The sequence below is a fragment of the Oncorhynchus masou genome, chromosome 1, assembly GCF_036934945.1.
Source record: "Oncorhynchus masou masou isolate Uvic2021 chromosome 1, UVic_Omas_1.1, whole genome shotgun sequence".
Lineage (NCBI taxonomy): Eukaryota > Metazoa > Chordata > Actinopteri > Salmoniformes > Salmonidae > Oncorhynchus > Oncorhynchus masou.
In genome coordinates, this window is record NC_088212.1 from 75,320,923 (window position 1) to 75,339,769 (window position 18,847).

At 41.3% G+C, this 18,847-nt stretch overlaps 1 protein-coding gene and 2 non-coding genes across 5 annotated transcripts in view; 2 read left to right on the plus strand and 1 right to left on the minus strand.

Moving 5' to 3' along the window:
* The window catches only part of LOC135550655 (DENN domain-containing protein 5A-like), a 73,977-nt gene extending 55,819 nt beyond the window's left edge, over positions 1-18,158 (minus strand). For 2 of the 3 annotated variants that reach the window (XM_064981678.1, XM_064981669.1), the window contains exon 1: positions 17,874-18,154. In XM_064981678.1, coding sequence (XP_064837750.1) covers positions 17,874-17,973 — 100 coding nt within the window. In that variant the 5' untranslated portion in view covers positions 17,974-18,154. Of the gene's footprint in view, positions 1-17,873 lie in introns of all 3 variants that reach the window. The other variant, XR_010457132.1, reaches the window with a different exon arrangement.
* On the plus strand, positions 2,554-2,608 carry LOC135551585 (U7 small nuclear RNA). The gene has a single exon (XR_010457334.1). It is a non-coding gene; the product is annotated as a U7 small nuclear RNA (small nuclear RNA).
* Positions 3,325-3,379, plus strand: LOC135551632 (U7 small nuclear RNA). The gene has a single exon (XR_010457343.1). It is a non-coding gene; the product is annotated as a U7 small nuclear RNA (small nuclear RNA).
* Positions 18,159-18,847: the final 689 nt, after the last annotated feature.

An 18,847-nucleotide genomic window follows, 5' to 3' on the forward strand; every position in this document is an offset into this window, starting at 1 on the left:
AAGTTAGTGTTATGTCTGGTTTTCATTGTTATATAGTTAGCTCTGAATACAGGGCAGGGCAACTCATAGCCAAGAAAAAAGTGATCAATTAACACTTGTTTAACAAGTGAGAGAGGCCTGTAATTTTCATCATAGGTACACTTCAACTATGACAGACAAAATTAGAAAAAAGAATTCCAGAAATTCACATTGTAGGATATTTAATGAATTTATTGGCAAATTATGGTGGAAAATAAGTATTTGGTCAATAACAAAAGTTTATCTCGATACTTTGTTATATACCCTTTGTTGGCAATGACAGAGGTCAAACGTTTTCTGTAAGTCTTCACAAGGTTTTCACACACTGTTGACGGTATTTTGGCCCATTCATCCATGCAGATCTCCTCCAGAGCAGTGATGTTTTGGGGCTGTTGCTGGGCAACACAGACTTTCAACTCCCTCCAAAGATTTTCTGTGGGGTTGAGATCTGGAGACTGGCTAGGCCACTCCAGGACCTTGAAATGCTTCTTACGAAGCCACTCCTTCGTTGCCCGGGCGGTGTGTTTGGGATCATTGTCATGCTGAAAGACCCAGCCACGTTTCATGTTCAATGCCCTTGCTGATGGAAGGAGGTTTTCACTCAAAATCTCACAATACATGGCCCCATTCATTCTTTCCTTTACACGGATCAGTCGTCCTGGTCCATTTGCAGAAAAACAGCCCCAAAGCATGATGTTTCTACCCCCATGCTTCACAGTAGGTATGGTGTTATTTGGATGCAACTCAGCATTCTTTGTCCTCCAAATACGACGAGTTGAGTTTTTACCAAAAAGTTATATTTTGGTTTCATCTGACCATATGCCATTCTCCCAGTCTTCTTCTGGATCATCCAAATGCTCTCTAGCAAACTTCAGACGTGCCTGGCTTAAGCAGGGGGACACATCTGGCACTGCAGGATTTGAGTCGCTGGCGGCGTAGTGTGTTACTGATGGTAGGCTTTGTTACTTTGGTCCCAGCTCTCTGCAGGTCATTCACTAGGTCCACCCGTGTGGTTCTGGGATTTTTGCTCACTGTTCTTGTGATCATTTTGACCCCACGGGGTGAGATCTTGCGTAGAGCCCCAGATCGAGGGAGATTATCAGTGGTCTTGTATGTCTTCCATTTCCTAATAATTGCTCCCACAGTTGATTTCTTCAAACCAAGCTGCTTACCTATTCACATTCAGTCTTCCCAGCATGGTGCAGGTCTGCAATTTTGTTTCTGGTGTCCTTTGACAGCTCTTTGGTCTTGGCCATAGTGGAGTTTGGAGTATGACTGTTTGAAGTTGTGGACAGGTGTCTTTTATACTGATAACAAGTTCAAACAGGTGCCATTAATACAGGTAACAAGTGGAGGACAGAGGAGCCTCTTAAAGAAGAAGTTACAGGTCTGTGAGAGCCAGAAATCTTGCTTGTTTGTTGGTGACCAAATACTTATTTTCCACCATAATTTGCAAATAAATTCATTCAAAATCCTAAATTTATAAAAAGTATTTAGATTTTAAAGTGCGCCTCGATTTGATTTGATTATAAAAAGCTTGGGAACCTGATGATTGTTACCTGTTTGATTCTTACCTGTTTTTGTTTATTGACTGCATTTCTTTTCAGTCTTTTGTTATTTTCTCATTTCATTAACTTACATTGATGTTTGAATTGTTTATTATTTAGAATTTTTACTAAATTTGATTAGAAATGTTATTTTGAAGAAAATAACAAATGTATTGTCTTTGTTGAACCAGCTAAACAGCTGTTCTTAGCAAACATGTGTTTGCCGTTACCTTTCTAGCTAATAGGCTGTTAGAGATTACACTTCCTCTTCCAATTATAATGTGGGGAGGTAAAAATAATGAAAAACGATGTACCAAATCTAGTCATTTTAAAATGTTGATTACTTCTTGCAACAAGGCAACAAGTCGTCCCAGATAAATGATGCAGTGCCCCCCTTGGGTCAATAGAGATATTCCGTGTGACTAACACTTCAGTTAATTACTATAGCTCAAACCTTTGACCAATCAATTAAATTTTGTAAATTCCAGATCTCTATGGCAAGACACACCATTCACCCGAGTTTAGTCAAAATCAGCCCAGTGCTGTCTGAGAAATCGTGTGACTAACGTACAAATGGACAGAGACAGATCCACAGTCCCCTCCCCAATTTCATTGTGGGGGACAATTGTCATTCACCTGATGACGTGATATATATAATCTGCTGTTTACTTTCACGTCCATAGCCTAGAATGCTGTGCTGGAAACTAGGCCAGAATTGTGAACAATTAGACTAGCCAAACAATGGAGTTGTATGTCAACAATACTAGGCACAATCAGACAGAGACAAACAGAGAGCACAGAGAACACGGCATTCATCATGCTATCTATCCAGTCATGAAAACCTGGCTACTATACAACTATAAGTCTCGATATATGTTAATGTTAAAATTTACATATCCCCCCCCCCATATTCCAGTGTGTGCCACCCATGACTGAGAAACGTACATGCCAAAGAGAGTCCATAATCATGATTTGATGATGAATCATGGAAAATTTGCTCTTTTAGTATTTGTCCAGTAGGTTTCCTCAGAGAGGAAGCCCCACAGTTATGTTAAAGAATAAACACTGAAAATATGATGTTAGAACATTAGTAGCCTACATAATGCACCACAAAACACTAGGCCTATACATCACTATGTAAGTTAGTGCTATGACTGGTTTTCATTGTTATATAGTCAGCTCTGAATACTGTACAAGACAGGGCCCCTAATAGCCAAGAAAAAAGTGATAAATTAACACTTGTTTGACAAGCATTTGAGGGTGTTTAAAAGCCACTGTCATGGGCCACTGAATTAATTAGTTCTCTGCCAGTAGGCCAGGTACACATGCCCAGTACTGGTCTCATCCATGGACTAGCCAAAGTCACAATGAGTCAGGGTCAGTTCAGAAAGCACTGGCCCTTCCCCTCTGTGTCAGCCAGGTCAGTATTATTTATTAGGGATCCCTCTTGCTGGGGTCCAAAACTATATAAAAACACTTACATTACATATACAACAAAAGATACAAAAGTACATCATATAACATTATTACACCAATACATCTACAATACAAATATTTAATACCAGCATACAACAATATCACAATGTGTGCATGTGTCTGTACCTTCGTGTGTGTCTCTTCAGTGATATCATGTGGGGGGAAATGGGACAATGAATATACCCCACCCACTCCCCTCCCCCATATCCCAGTGTGTGCCACCCATGACCGAGAAAAATACATGCCAAAGATAGTCCATATCATAAGTTCATAAATAGTCATGGAAAATTTGCTATTTTAGTATTTGTCCAGTAGGTTTCCTCAGAGAGGAAGCCCCACAACAATGTTAAAGAGAACATGATACAGAAGTCAGTCATTTCTATAATGCACCTTAAAACAGTAGGCCTATACATCACCATATAAATTAGTGTTTAGCCTGGTTTTCCTTGTTATGTATTTAACGCTGAATACTGTCTAAGGCAGGGCCCCTAATAGCTAAGAAAAAAGTGATCAATTGTTTGACATGCATTTGTTGGTGTTAAAAGCCACTGTCATGGGCCACTGAATTCATTATGGGCGACAGGGTAGCCTAGTGGTTAGAGCATTGGACAGGTAACCGGAAGGTTGCAAGTTCAAACCCCCGAGCTGACAAGGTACAAATCTGTCGTTCTGCCCCTGAACAGGCAGTTAACCCACTAGGCTGTCATTGAAAATTTCTTCTTAACTGACTTGCCTTGTTAATTGCAGGTAAAAAAATATTTCTCTTCCTGTAGGTTAAGTACACATGCCTATGCACACAAAGTACTGGTCTCATCCATGGACTACCCAAAGTCACAAGTTGTAGGCCACTACCAAGTTCCAAACTGACTCTGGAAGCAATGTCAGCACAATAACTTTTCGTCGGGAGCTTCATGAAATGGGTTTCCATGGCAGAGCAGCCGCACACAAGTCTAAGATACCATACGCAATACAAAGCGTTGGCTGGAGTGGTGTAAAGCTTGCCAGCATTGGACTCTGCACGACACGACACCATGTTATTGAGCATGAGGCGCCTTCAGAGCAAACCCACCTCTCAGGGCAATGGATTATCCTATGGGGTATTACTACACCACATCAGACGTCACACTACATAAAGATGAGGGAGGCCAGCAGCCTCGTCTCACAGCGCAATCTGTCCACATGGTGGCTGTATAAGAAAACATGACAGAGCAGAGATGAATGGGATAGGGGTAGAGGATCTAGGGGTTTAATTACTTCCTTGAATGAGAAATAAGAAAGGGCATACTTCTAACATATGGAGGAGAGCTTAGTAAATCAGCCCTGTTGATTAACAGCCAACAGTAACTCTTTACGCCAAGGGGACAAGACGGGTAATGAGTAACTGCTCCATCTATCCAAGACACTTGTATGGATGGGGATTTAAAATCCTCTATATTATACCAGTCACTGTCCATGAATAACTGAGTGGACTGGATGCGTACACTCCATGTTGACTCCAGCAGCATAATGGCAGGTGATTAGTAAGACAGACAGGGAGCAGGGGGCAGAGAAGCTTTCCTGTGAGAATGGGATGCGTAGCTAAATACCTGGAGACACGCAGCTGTGGGCAGGAGTCCCCTTTGTGACAGTAGAGAACCATTTGTTAACAAATATCTGAGACAATCGTGGTGAAAACCAGCGGTCCTATTTTCATACAGCACATCTGACTGCTGTCTCAATGTACTGTATCAGTGGGGTAATCTCATACAGAATAATGCTAATTTTTGTTCTGATTTCTTTTAAAATGCCTAGGGAGCTTCCTAAATCAAGACACCTACTGCACAAAAACTAAGAGGTCGTCATTTTGACTGTGACCTAAAGAGAAAGCACAGAGCTTCATGCTCTCTACTCCTTATTCTTCCATTGTCAGTTAATTGGAACAGCATCTCCAGAGCATTGCATTTCTCAGAAGACAAGGTGAAAACAATTTTTCATCAAACTTTCATTATGGTCTGCTACTTCACATCACGAAAGTATGTACCTTACTGACACTACTTGATTATAGCACTAAGGGTGGTATAGGAACATGGGTCATGGTAGTCTATTTACTATGTTGGCTGTCTATATAAAAGTTAACAAAATGTACTATTGTTCACATTCAAGGATATCATACCCATTTTCTCTTTGAATGTATTTCATGGAATTTGATCTACACTATTCAGAAATGTAATAATGAATGTAGCCATTTCACACCCACAATGAAACACATCTGAAAAAGGGGACAGCTCTCAAAAATGTGTGTGAGGGGGGACTTGTTCAATACAGTAGACCATAAAGTTGCAGGAAGATGTATTAGGAATACTGGACAAAGCCAAAATTAATAAGCATTAATTCACAGTGTAAAGAGTGACACCTACATCATCACAACCTACTAAAGAACCACTAAAGTAGCTCATTTTCCCTTCCGCAATGTGGCATCAGGGTGGTATGCCTACATAACACATGGGTCATGGTTGTCCATGTTACATGGTGTGGGTGTGTCATATGCAAATTAGGTTAAAATGACCCTATAGATACACACAACTAGAGGAGGGAGAGTATGCCAACAATATGAAGCATAATGATGAAGAAACGAATTATACTGAACAAAAATATAAATGCAACACGCAACAATTTCTATGATTTTACTGAGCTAGGCCCTAATCTATGGATATTTACATGACTGGGAATACAGATATGCATCTGTTGGTCACAGATACCTTTAAAAAAACAGTCAGTATCTGGTGTGACCACCATTTGCCTCATGCAGCACATCTCCTTCGCATGCAGTTGATCAGGCTGTTGATTGTGGCCTGTGGAATGTTGTCCCACTCCTCTTTAATGGCTGTGCAAAGTTGCTGGATATTGACGGGAACTGGAACACGCTTTGGTACACGTCAATCCAGAGCATCCCAAGCATGCACATTAGGTGACATGTCTGGTGAGTATGCAGGCAATGGAAGAACTGGGACATTTTTTAGCTTCCAGGAATAACGTTGACGTTAGCAAAGCGCTCGCTCACACAACGCCATGGTCTGCAATTGTGAGGCCGGTTGGACATACTGCCAAATTCTCTAAAACAACGTTGGAAGGGGGTTATGGAAGAGAAATTAACATTTAATTCTCTGGCAACAGCTCTGGTGGACATTCCTGCTGTCAGCATGCCAATTGCACACTCCCTCAAAACTTAAGATATCTGTGGCATTGTGTTGTGTGACAAAACTGCTCAATTTAGAGTGGCCTTTTATTGTCCCCGGCTAAAGGTGCACCTGTGTAATGATCATCCTGTTTAATAAGCTTCTTGATATTCCACACCTGTCAGGTGGATGGATAATGTAGGCAAAGGAGAAACGCTAACTAACAGGAATGTAAACAAATTTGTGCACAACATTTGAGAGAAATGTATGGGATCTTTTATTTCAGCTCATGAAACATGGGACCAATACTTTACATGTTGCGTTTATATGTTTGTTCAGTGTAAGAACAGCTTAATGTAGCATTCAGTTAAAGTTAGTGGCAATGTGAATGAATCCTCTGCCCCTAAACACTATCTAGTGTCTTGCTAGGCTTTTTCGTAACATTATCTGGGGGTGAACAGAAAAGACAGTCATTCTCGTCTGGCATTTCCAGTCTGGCTGCTGGTAGTGCTTTCAGGGTTTGTAGCTTCCACAGAGAGATGTACTGTACGGACACTGTAACCAGGGGTGACATGTACAGAATGACCTTCTAGGACTTGTCGTAAAGGAGACATGGGTAATGTGCTCTTTTTCACTGAACCAACTCACACACTCTATAAAAATCTTGCTTAATGGCAAAGGGGGACAATTCCAAAGGATGAGTAGGACTGAAAGCATGTTTTCTCAAACTTTATGAAAAGACTGAACTCTTTCCAGTATAGTCTATTGAGGAAGCAGCGCCTCAGTGGCAGCCAATCATTGCTTTTCCCTGTCAAACAGAGAAGTATCCCGATCATGTGACTCAACATGGCCTGGCCACATTGGCTGTGACCAATGTTGAAAATTAATTGTCTCCATTACCTTTCAACAAAAGCAGCATGAGCCTTTCTTCATGGCAGACTGCCTCCTCAGCAGCAGAGCTGAAGCAGAGCTAAGATCAAATGGACAGACAGGCTAAGAGGTAATGAGGGAGTCAGTCTGCATCATCGCTTTCGTAAAAACGCTATCTGCTCCTCTGCCGTGCAGCCGCCTTAACCCCCTTTATAAGAAAGGCTTTCTGTTTCCACAGAGCGGAGCAGAGGAGATAGAGAGAGCCTCGGGGTGCTGAGAGGGCAGAGTTAGCTTATTCTACAAGCTTTTCTCCAGTCATGAACTCTGCCTGGGATTTAAAGGCAGGTTTCCTTATGTGAACCATTTATTCCAGTTCTGTATGACTTGAGCTTTGACATCCAGAGTCAGGAACTGCAGAGAGGTCTCAAGGCATGTTTGGACCATGCACACACCATAGTGAATGTATATATACTGTATTCTGAACAAATATATAAACCCAACATGAAACAATTTCCAAGATTGTACTGAGTTACAGTTCATATGAGGAAATCAGTCAATTGAAATAAATTCATTCGGCCCCAATCTATGAAATTCACATGACTGGGAATACAGATATGCATCTGTTGGTCACAGATACCTTAAATAAAACAGGCCTCACAATGGGCCTCAGGATCTCGTCATGGTATTTTTGTGCATTCAAATTGCTTTTGATAAAAAATGCTTGTTTTCCGTAGCTTATGCCTGCCCATACCATAACCCCACCACCACGGGCCACTCTGTTCACAACATTGACATCAGCAAACCGCTCGCCCACACAACTCCATGCACATGGTCTGCGATTGTGAAGCCAGTTGGATGTACTGCCAAATTTTCGAAAATGACGTTGAAGGCAGCTTATGGCAGAGAAAATAACATTAAATTCTCTGGCAACAGCTCTGGTGTACATTCCTGCAGTCAGCATGCCAATTGCACGCTCCTTCAAAAATTGAGACATCTGTGGCATTGTGTTGTGTGACAAAACTACACATTTTAGAGTGACCATTTATTGTCCCCCAGCACAAGGTGCACCTGTGTAATGATCATGCTGTTTAATCAGCTTCTTGATATGCCACTCCGGTCAGGTGGATGGGTTATCTTGGCAAATGAGAAAGGGTCACTAACAGGGATGTAAACAAATGTGTGCACAACATTTGAGAGAAATAAGCTTTTTGTGTGTATGGAACATTTCTGGGATCCTTTATTTCAGCTCATGAAATATGGGACCAACACTTTACATATTGCGTTAATATTTTTGTTCAGTGTAGAAATCTGCCTTTTATAATCTCAGAATATAGAGAAGTAGTATGTGTATTGCTCAATAAAGGATGGCTTGGCTTCTTCTCAGTATCAAGTTCTCGAGTCGAAAAATGATTTCGAATTACATAAAAGTACAGAAAGGAGAGGTCCAGCCTGGCCATCCGAAATGGCCAACAAGTACTGGAGGGCTAGATTTTTTAAGGGCACACACACTTGTTTCCCCTATTGAATTATACTTCCATGTGTATAACACACTTCAACAGTCATTATTCAATTCCACAGGGTTACAAATTTGCTTAAACACTATTTAGTTAGACACTGTAAGATGCCCGAGGAAACTTCCTTAGGACTTGAGCTCCTTTAAAACACCTATGAATAATTAATAGGCAGCGAATATGAGTGCAGACACACACTGAGCATGTGCGGGGGGCTTTATAGTGATGTCATTCACTGAGGGAATTTCTGGGAAACTCAAGGGATGTCAGCATTTGAATAGTGGGGGTGGGTTGTGTCAGCTGCCTGTCCCCATGTACTCAGCAGGTCCAAGTTGTAGCCAGCCAATCACGTCGGCCTGGCAGGAGGGCCCCTAATACATATGCTAATCTAGTCTCACCCTGCACCCCAACACTGTCGCATAAAGGAGGGTTTTGTCATCAAGTTTGCCACGTTTTGGCTGCTGCAGCCAGTGATATAACTGCCCCCTGAAGGCAAAGTCAGTGTCATGAAAAGATTATAGCACGTGCATGGCATACTAAGGGAGAGAGATATTAGCTGGTTAGATAAATCGTTTTTTCAAAAATTACATTGTGATCGTGACATGGCAAAAAATTATGAGACCTCTGTCCATGTTGCCTTGGAACGGATCACATTTAATAATTACTAGTCTGTCTTATTGGATATGAAGAGTATTTTCTGGAGATCACACAGCTTTGGACCTTAATAACTTCATCATGTTGAATTGAAAAGAAGAGGACAAAGGGAGTTCCATGAAAAAATAAATAAATAACAGTCCCATCTTAAGAGGCTTTGTGCACAAAAATCTATTAAAAATCAAAGAGAAAATGGGAGAGGGGGCAGATGACTATCTTGTCTCTTTGTGGGGGACACACAAGGAAATGCAGTGCTCTACAGAGGAAAGCTTCAGGCCATGTTTAGGCAGTGGATAGGGAGAGAGTGGGTTTCTGTTCCCCCGTCAGAGCTCATGATCTGGAGGGGCTAATCATGCACTGGTCACAGCACAGAGGCATTCTGAGACAGACAGCTCATCCTCATTCACCTCAGCCTTATAACTTCTACCCTCAGTCCCCACATTCCTAACGTCAACACGTTGACAGTCAGAGCCTCCTTATGAAAGTGAAATATGCTTTTTTACTGACAGCTTTTTCAATTTCTACATCGGAAGACATTTTTTAGACCTCCCCTAGAGAGACTCGAATCATTCTCCTCTAACATGGATGTCCTTTGGCAAGTCACAATGTCTGCTCATTATACGGGCTTGAACTCTTATAAGAGAACATAGTCAGTACAGTGTTGATACAGAACATTCCTAGGCCTATATCTCCAGGCGGACTCCAGTTCCGGTTCTTAAGACAAATAACCCTCTAAAGGACACATCTGTTTTAAGTCCTGGTGGTGTAAGCCAATAAGGGACAGTGTCTTGGAGAAAGATGACGGAGGCTTCCTGGACGGATATATGGGCTCTGTGAGCCAATACAAACATGCTGTACAGTGTAGCCTCTATACAGATTACAGAAAACTGCCTGAGAAGGACAGGATGAGTGGCAGCTGTCAGTTAGGCACAGCTGTTCAATTCACCACTAAAACCTCCTCCTATTTTTAAAAATGTATTTCACCTTTTTTAACCAGGTAGGCTAGTTGAGAACAAGTTCTCATTTGCAACTGCGACCTGGCCAAGATAAAGCAAAGCAGTGTGACACAGACAACAACACAGAGTTACACATGGAGTAAACAAACAAGCCAATAACACAAACAAGTCAATGGCACAGTAGAGAAAGGAAAGTCTATATACATTGTGTGCAAAAGGCATGAGGTGGTAGGCAATAAATAGGCCATAGGAGCTAATAATTACATTTTAACAGATTAACACTAGAGTGATAAATGAGCAGATGATGATGTGCAAGTAGAGATACTGGTGTGCAAAATAGCAGAAAAGTAAATAAAATAAAAACAGTATGGGGATGAGGTAGGTAGATTGGGTGGGCTATTTACAGATGGACTATGTACAGCTGCAGTGATCGGTTAGCTGCTCAGATAGTTGATGTTTAAAGTTGGTGAGGGAAATAAATGTCTCCAACTTCAGCGATTTTTGCAATTCGTTCCAGTCACTGGCAGCAGAGAACTGGAAGGAAAGGCGGCCAAATTAGGTGTTGGCTTTGGGGATGATTAGTGAGATATACCTGCTGGAACGTGTGCTACGGGTGGGTGTGGTTATCGTGACCAGTGAACTGAGATAAGGCGGAGCTTTACCTAGCAAAGACTTATAGATGACCTGGAGCCAGTGGGTCTGGCGATGAATATGTAGCGAGGGCCAGCCGACTAGAGCATACAGGTCGCAGTGGTGGGTGGTATAAGGTGATTTGGTAACAAAACAGATGGCACTGTGATAGACTGCATCCAGTTTACTGAGTAGAGTGTTGGAAGCTATTTTGTAGATGACATCGCCGAAGTCGAGGATCGGCAGGATTAGAGGTCGACCGATAAATCGGAATGGCCGATTAATTAGGGCCGATTTCAAGTTTTCATAACAATCGGAAATCGGTATTTTTGGGCGCCGATTTTCGATTTATTTTACATTTTTTATATCTTTTATTTAACTAGGCAAGTCAGTCAAGAACACATTCTTATTTTCAATGACTGCCTAGGAACTGTGGGTTAACTGCCTTGCTCAGGGGCAGAACGACAGATGTCAGCTCAGGGGTTCCAATCTTGCAACCGCATAGTTAACTAGTCCAATGCTCTAACCATTGCACTCCACGAGTAGCCTGCCTGTTACGCGAATGTAGTAGAAGCCAAGGTAAATTGCTAGCTAGCATTAAACTTATCATAAAAAATAATCAATCATAATCACTAGTTATAACTACTGATCCAGTTTAGCAGGCAATATTAACCAGGTGAAATTGTGTCATTTATCTTGCGTTCATTGCACGCAGAGTCAGGGTATATGCAACAGTTTGGGCTGCCTGGCTCATTGCGAACTAATTTGCCAGAATTTTACATAATTATGACATACATTGAAGGTTGTGCAATGAAACAAGAATATTTAGACTTAGGGATGCCACCCATTAGATAAAATACCGAACGGTTCCGTATTTCACTGAAATAATAAACGTTTTGTTTTCAAAATGATAGTTTCCGGATTCTAAGATATTAATGACAAAAGGCTCGTATTTCTGTGTGTTATTATGTTATAATTAAGTCTGATTTGATAGAGCAGTCTGACTGAGCAACAGCAGGCCCGTAATCATTCATTCAAACAGTACTTTCGTGCGTTTTGCCAGCAGCTCTTCGCAAGCACAACGCTGTTTATGACTTCAAGCCTATCAGCCTAATGGCTGGTGTAACCAATGTGAAATGGGTTAGCTGGGTGTGCGCTAATACTGTTTCAAACGTCACTCGCTTTTAGATTTGGAGTAGTTATTCCCCTTGCGCTGCAAGGGCCACGGCTTTTGTGGAGCGATGGGTAACGATGCTTTGAGTGTGGCTGTTGTCTATGTGTTCCTGGTTCGAGCCCAGGTAGGGCAAGGAGGGGGACAGAGGCTATACTGTTACACTGGCAATACTATAGTGCCTATAAGAACATCCAATAGTCAAAGGTATATGAAATACAAATGGTATAGAGAGAAATAGTCCTATAAATACTATATTAACTACAACCTAAACCCTCTTACCTTGGAATATTGAAGTCTCATGTTAAAAGGAACCACCAACTTTCATATGTTCTTATGTTCTGAGCAAGGAACTTAAACGTTAGCTTTTTTACATGGCACATATTTTACATGGCACACATTTTTACATGGCACATATAACTTTCTTCTCCAACACTTTGTTTTTGCATTATTTAAACCAAATTGAACATGTTTCATTATTTATTTGAGGCTAAATTGATTTTATTGATGTTTTATATTAAGTTAAAATAAGTGTTCATTCAGTATTGTTGTAATTGTCATTATTAGAAATAAAACAATCGGCCGATTAATCGGTATCTGCTTTTTTGGCCTGCCAATAATCGGTATCAGTATCGGCTTTGAAAGATCATAATCGGTCGATCTCTAGGTAGGATAGTCAGTTTACTAGGGTAAGTTTGGCGGCATGAGTGAAGGAGGCTTTGTTGCGAAATAGAAAGCCGATTCTAGATTTGATTTCGGATTGGAGATGTTTAATATGAGTCTGGAAGGAGAGTTTAGCCAGACACCTAGGTATTATAGTTGTCCACATATTCTAGGTCGGAACCGCCCAGGGTGGTGATGCTAGTCGGGCGGGAGGGTGCGGGCAGTGAACGGTTGAAAAGCATGCATTTGGTTTTACTAGCGTTTAAGAGCAGTTGGAGGCCACGGAAGGAGTGTTGTATGGCATTGAAGCTCGTTTGGAGGTTAGTAAGCACAGTGTCCAAGGAAGGGCCAGAAGTATACAGAATGGTGTCGTCTGCATCCACTATCATTGGTGGTGATCAGAGAAAGGTCTATCTGGAAAGCCCCATCCATCCTGACTGCCTGACTTTCCCGTTTGAGTCAGAACACAAGCCATGGAAAGACCAGTGTGACTCAAACCACTCTGTAAAACTGACAAATCAGCTTGTGTTCACAAGTGACATGAATTGTGGGGTTTCTTATGATTTCACAAGGCTTCTGCTCACCTGAAGTGAAACTGCCAGATCAGCATATGGACAAGCCCCTCTTTCTCCAACAAACATCCCAGCAGATTTTGAGGGGTGATAACTGAGCCTGCATCATGGACCACACTACCTTAATTGTGATTCTTAATGTTTCTTAAGGTGTCAGCATGCTTCAGTTAGGCTAGTGCCTAGAGAAACTTGGCTAGCTGAACTGAAAGAGTGTGCTCGCATACTCCCATAAAAAAACACTTGAAAAACTAGAAAAAAGCGGCAATAGTTTTTGAGAAGCTGTAGCAAGTCTACACTTCGTCAAAATAGTCTGAATTAATCTAAAATAACTCATAAAATCTGTCATTAGTTTTGACGTTGTTGCCGAGGACATGTTAGCCGCACCATTTTACATTCAACTAAGATGTTTGGTGCAGTATTTCTCAATGAAAAATTTGCATGAAAACAAGTCGTCTCTCATTGAATGACAACGAAGACTTTATTGAATAGTCCCTACTGTTGACCAATCACCGACGATGGGGTGTAGACAAAAAAAGCCTTACGGGTGTCAAAAACGAACAAAAACGTCACAAAATGTTGTCATGATATATGCACAAACTCTTCCGAGGTGTTTCGGCTGGAAAGCATGCGGACACCTTTATTCGACACACTCACCACAGCACAGACTAATTGCATACAGACTGCAGCTCGAAGCTTGCTCAGTCCACTAAGCACATGACACCCATAATCTCCTCTGATTGGTCTGTGAGAGCAGCTTGTGCTGGGCTGTCTATTTGCTGTGTGCACATGAGTCCTTCAGTCTGCCAGGGAGAAGAAGAGCTCCTCGACTCACCGTTGCTACCATATATGACGCAAATCTGCTAGTGCTAACTGTGTCTCAGCAGCCTGAGAACAAGAGGGGCAGCAGGAAGTTCATACCGAGAACACATAGCCTGCACACAGCAGGAACCGTACTGCTGGCAGTATCTCCACAGAGTATAGTTGTGGTGGAGGGCGTTATCAAGAGATACCAAAATAGCTGCATGAGAGAGCATTCATGTAACTATCCAAAGGCCTTGTTTCTCGAAGGGGATACATACTCCCTAAGAGGATACATACTCCATGGATCTCTACTGTAGAGAGATAGGGAGAGGTGCTTTTCCAATGAGACTTATGTGTTTCCATCAGGAGTGTGACACTTAAGACTTGTAACAAGCAGAACCAACAACCTCTGCATCATCAAGACAGTTGCCTTGTGAGAAGGTGTTAAAAGGCCACAGTAGCCATTGTTATGTAAATTAAAATGAAAAGTACCCTAGGCCTGGCCCCAAGTCAGAGAAGGTCTGCAAGAGCTATGCCCAGTGAGACCCGGGGGGTGGCTCGCGTAGATGGAAACAGAAAAGTCTGAGCCTTTTTGGTAAAACAGTAAGGTAAATCTTCAGTGGAAATGTGCAAATGGTATATTTGTTTGCAGACCATGATAGTGGACTCGTAGGGAGAGGAGACAGGAAGTAGAGGTTAGGGGAGATGGGGGGAGTGACATAAGGCCCAGAGGGATGGTTGAAAATCACAATTTGTGGTGAGCAATTGATCCAGAAATAAACTGTAAAGCTTTCAGAGGGGCAGTAGTGTATGTGTCCACACTCTCTGTCACAAGCCAGTCTCTGCAGTCAGTCGGTGAGCAGCAGAACAGAGGCCAGGCTGTAGGAAGCTTAGACACCTTAACCCTGCTTATCTACTCACTAGTCAATCACGACACCTCACCACATCAAAGCTTTAGGAAGGCCAACGCTAACAGCCGTGTGTGTACAGCTGGAGGAGATTGACAAATATACTCACATAGATGAACTTTTCACAGACATTCCTACAATGTCTCAGTGACGTGGTAACACCCCATAGAGAGTTGTACACTCACAACATTGCTAGTGTATTGTCTGCTTGCTACGAGATTGCAGTAACATTGTAATAGCGTTTTTTTGTCAGCTAGTAAGATCTAGCTAAAAAAGCAGAAGGGAAAATGTGATGTATTGTATTCCTCTCTGATTAGACAAAATGCTCCCTAACCATTATAACCTACCCCGTTGATCCTTGACTACAATGAGGAAGGTTACATTAGGGTCTGGCTCTAGGCAGTCTTCACTATTCAAAATCCCCGCCAGGCATGCAGTCACTTCCTATTCGCTGATCCAATCTTACAAGAGAAGGAATCCTGGAAGCATATCATTCAAAACATATTCTACATAAAACACACAGCTTGAGATATCTGATAGGCCAACAGCTTTAATTCCTTAGATGTGGCTGACAGACTCAGGAAACTGTCTGTAACAAGCATGTCTAATAAGAGCCTATCGTACCATTACACCAAACCGTGGTACAAGTCTCAGCAGTGCACTCATGGCCCTGGAACTATGCACGGAATGGCAAAGAGGACAAATTCCTCATCCCATATCAACTCAGCCAACAGCACCCTTAGCCCCCAAAATGGCTTTCCATTGTCTGAGTGAGTCACTACAGGAGAAAACATGAAGGCCAAGTATGGAACCTACAGGATAACCTATAGTCTTCTACAGTCTAGTCTCTGGTCAGAGGACCACCATTATTTTTCTAATTCACTCTTCCTAGATTGACAAAATACTGAATGACATGCAATCTCCTGCTGAACACCTCAGTGACCTTTTACTTTCACCAGCTGGTCTCTATCTCAGAGAGGCAGGTACTCGAGCAGAGGAGACAATCATGATAAGAATCTGAATAGCATAATTCTCTCAAGATAAACAACAGAGAAGTGAACACATCATTGACTGATTCCTGTTTAAGATTCTACTTCCACTTTTACACTGAGAGGAAGGAAACGTGTCTTTGCAACAAACTTAAAATAAAAAAAAAGGAATGCAAATACTGTTAATAATTTATCTCATCAGATGTGTTAAGTAAATTTGCATAAGAGAGATGTGTTATAAGAGAGCTGTGTGTGTTATCTAAAGATGTGTCCATCCCTCCTGCAAAAAATGGCCCTTGATGATAAGTAGAACCTTAGGCCTATGTTTAGTGAATTGGGAGACATGCTAGGGTGGTGCCACTCACAAACCAGTGAGTTGTGTATGTTTATTATTACTGCAGTTCACGGTCTTCTCTTTGCCTACATTATACCTCATTATTGTAAAATTAGGATACTTTATGAGGGGAAACTGTACAGTCAAGGCACAGGATGCATGCTCATTGTGTTTGTTGAACTATACAAGGGCTTGTTCTTTCCAGAGAGCCTCCAGAAACAAGTCACAGAGGTAGAGAGCAACTAATGACATCTCATGAGACACACACACACAAAAATAAAATGGTGCTGACTCATGATTGAGACCACCTGCGAGACTAACAAAAATGTCTCAGCAGTATAATAAATTATTGTTCTGATTTGTACATATTCATAAACAGGAGGTGATGTTTACAGAAGAAAAATGTAGGGCTTAATTGTAAAGTAACAGTTGAGTTTAGGGAAATGCACATACTTACATATCCTTAGACCCTAGGCTACCAAAAAAATAATGTAGCCTGACTTGTCCTTTGAAAACAATGTCCTCGATTCTACAAGTTCCTTCCCTAAACATGATTGTTGTTGACAAGAAAACCAAGATCAGCATCTTCAGGTACAGCCACACCAGTTTCACTTCTTTTCAAACTCGTACACAACTAACCCTCCACCCTGAGCTCAGGAAAAGTTAACTTTCTCTCCCCCCCACACACACAACTGCTTTATGTAACATACCATCTTCATCTCCCCCAGAGACCCATGGCACTCCGAAGAAACAGCAGGCCCTCTCAGTCTAATAATGACATCATCCTATCATATTCAGCGTTCTGCCCCACCAGGGAGAACCTTATGGTCCTTGATACCCCCAGTTTCACTCTGTTTTCGGCACTCTGCTTTCTGCCATGCATTGTTCAATTAATTTCAATCTATCACTGAGGGTAAGTGTGTAAGAAGGCAATGGAGAATTAATCAAATCGTTCAGATGTGATAAACAACTAAGAAATCAGATGTGCTTCTTGGATGTAGCTATTTTTGGCCTAACCGCTTGTATATATATATGCTTGTTTATACATGTGTAATTACCATTGACAGTATGGGGATAGGGGAAACATCCCTATTATTTACAAATTGTAGAAATAGAAACATGTCTTATTCTGGTGAGGTCTGAAAAAGCCAATCAAGGTCAGTGATCTACGTATGTAAATGTGTGTCTGTCCTGCTTTTGACCACTCAATGAGTGCTGGCTATATACTCAGGAGGAGTATAGCCATGAACAGTTTTTCGTTGTCTTTAATTACAGCTGGGCTATGGAACATCGACGGCCTACAGTTCTCGAGCATTTCAAGATAACAACATTTATTGGAATGATCCATTCTAAAAGACTAAACGTAACGTTATAACATGAAATGGAAAAGTAGACTATAGTAACTTGTATGAACAACACTGGTGTGCCGTCCTACTTATTGATGTACACAGTATTACCAGTTTTCATCCTCATTATAAACTGTGATGTTTTTATTGTTCTAAACATTAATATAATATTGTACTCTAAAATCTATATAAAAAAAACATAAACTAGGAAAGACATTATATACCATGCAGAATTATTCCTATTGGTTCACCAGCCCGTTCCCGACACTTACCGGACAGTTCATCTGGTTCAAGCCCGCTTTCAGTGTCAAGTCCGCAGATAACAAAATAATCTGCGAATCGACATGAATTCGAGCTGAAGCCGGTGGTCATTTTGAGACTGGTCCCGTGGTACCCTTTTCCTCTGTTTTGTCAGTTGGGTGCATATTAAATGATCGCGTAGTGTTTTCGCGCAGCCATCGTGGATGTACTGCAAAGCCAGAAAATCAGAACAGAATGCCAGCCGAAATGCATTATGGGTCTCCAAGTACAGCTGTTTTCATCCGTCTCAGATCTTCTCAACCCCTTGCATTACCGCTGCGTAGAGGGAACACACTGAGCATGTGCGAACTCCTTACAGATTACGTTATGCACTTAACCCTTCAGTTCCTGAGTTAAGGATTTATCTTGTAAAATGCTCTCCTTTATAATAATAATGCTATAGTATTGAAGCATTAAATAGGCCTTATTGCACATATAATGAACCTGAGCCATAGTATTCTTACTCTACTGTAGCCAAGACCATCCAGTGTACAACTGAATGCAGACTTTAATTTCACCAATTTAGCCTGAACAATTGTATTCATGTAATACACATGTAATACCATAGTTGTAATACACATACAGTAATAGGTATTCTATTTGAGTATTCAAAGCACAGATAAGGAGAAGTAGATGTCAGAAACAGGAAAAACATGTAAAATAAACGTTGCCTGATGCACAATTTTGAATATATTTCATTAAATCATAAGAAAAATGTTGTCCTACTTGATAAAAAGTTAAAGTCAAATAAGTCAAAGCAACTGTGGGGCTGAACTCTGTAGACATGTACAAAGAGCTCCACCTTGTGGTCAAATGTGACGGTAAAAACATGCTTCAAGAACTTTGCCATTAGATTCACATTCTCATATTCCAATCATTTACCAGACAGTGAGAAAAAAAAGTACAGAATATTTTTTATGATTTCAAAATAAATATGTTAATAATA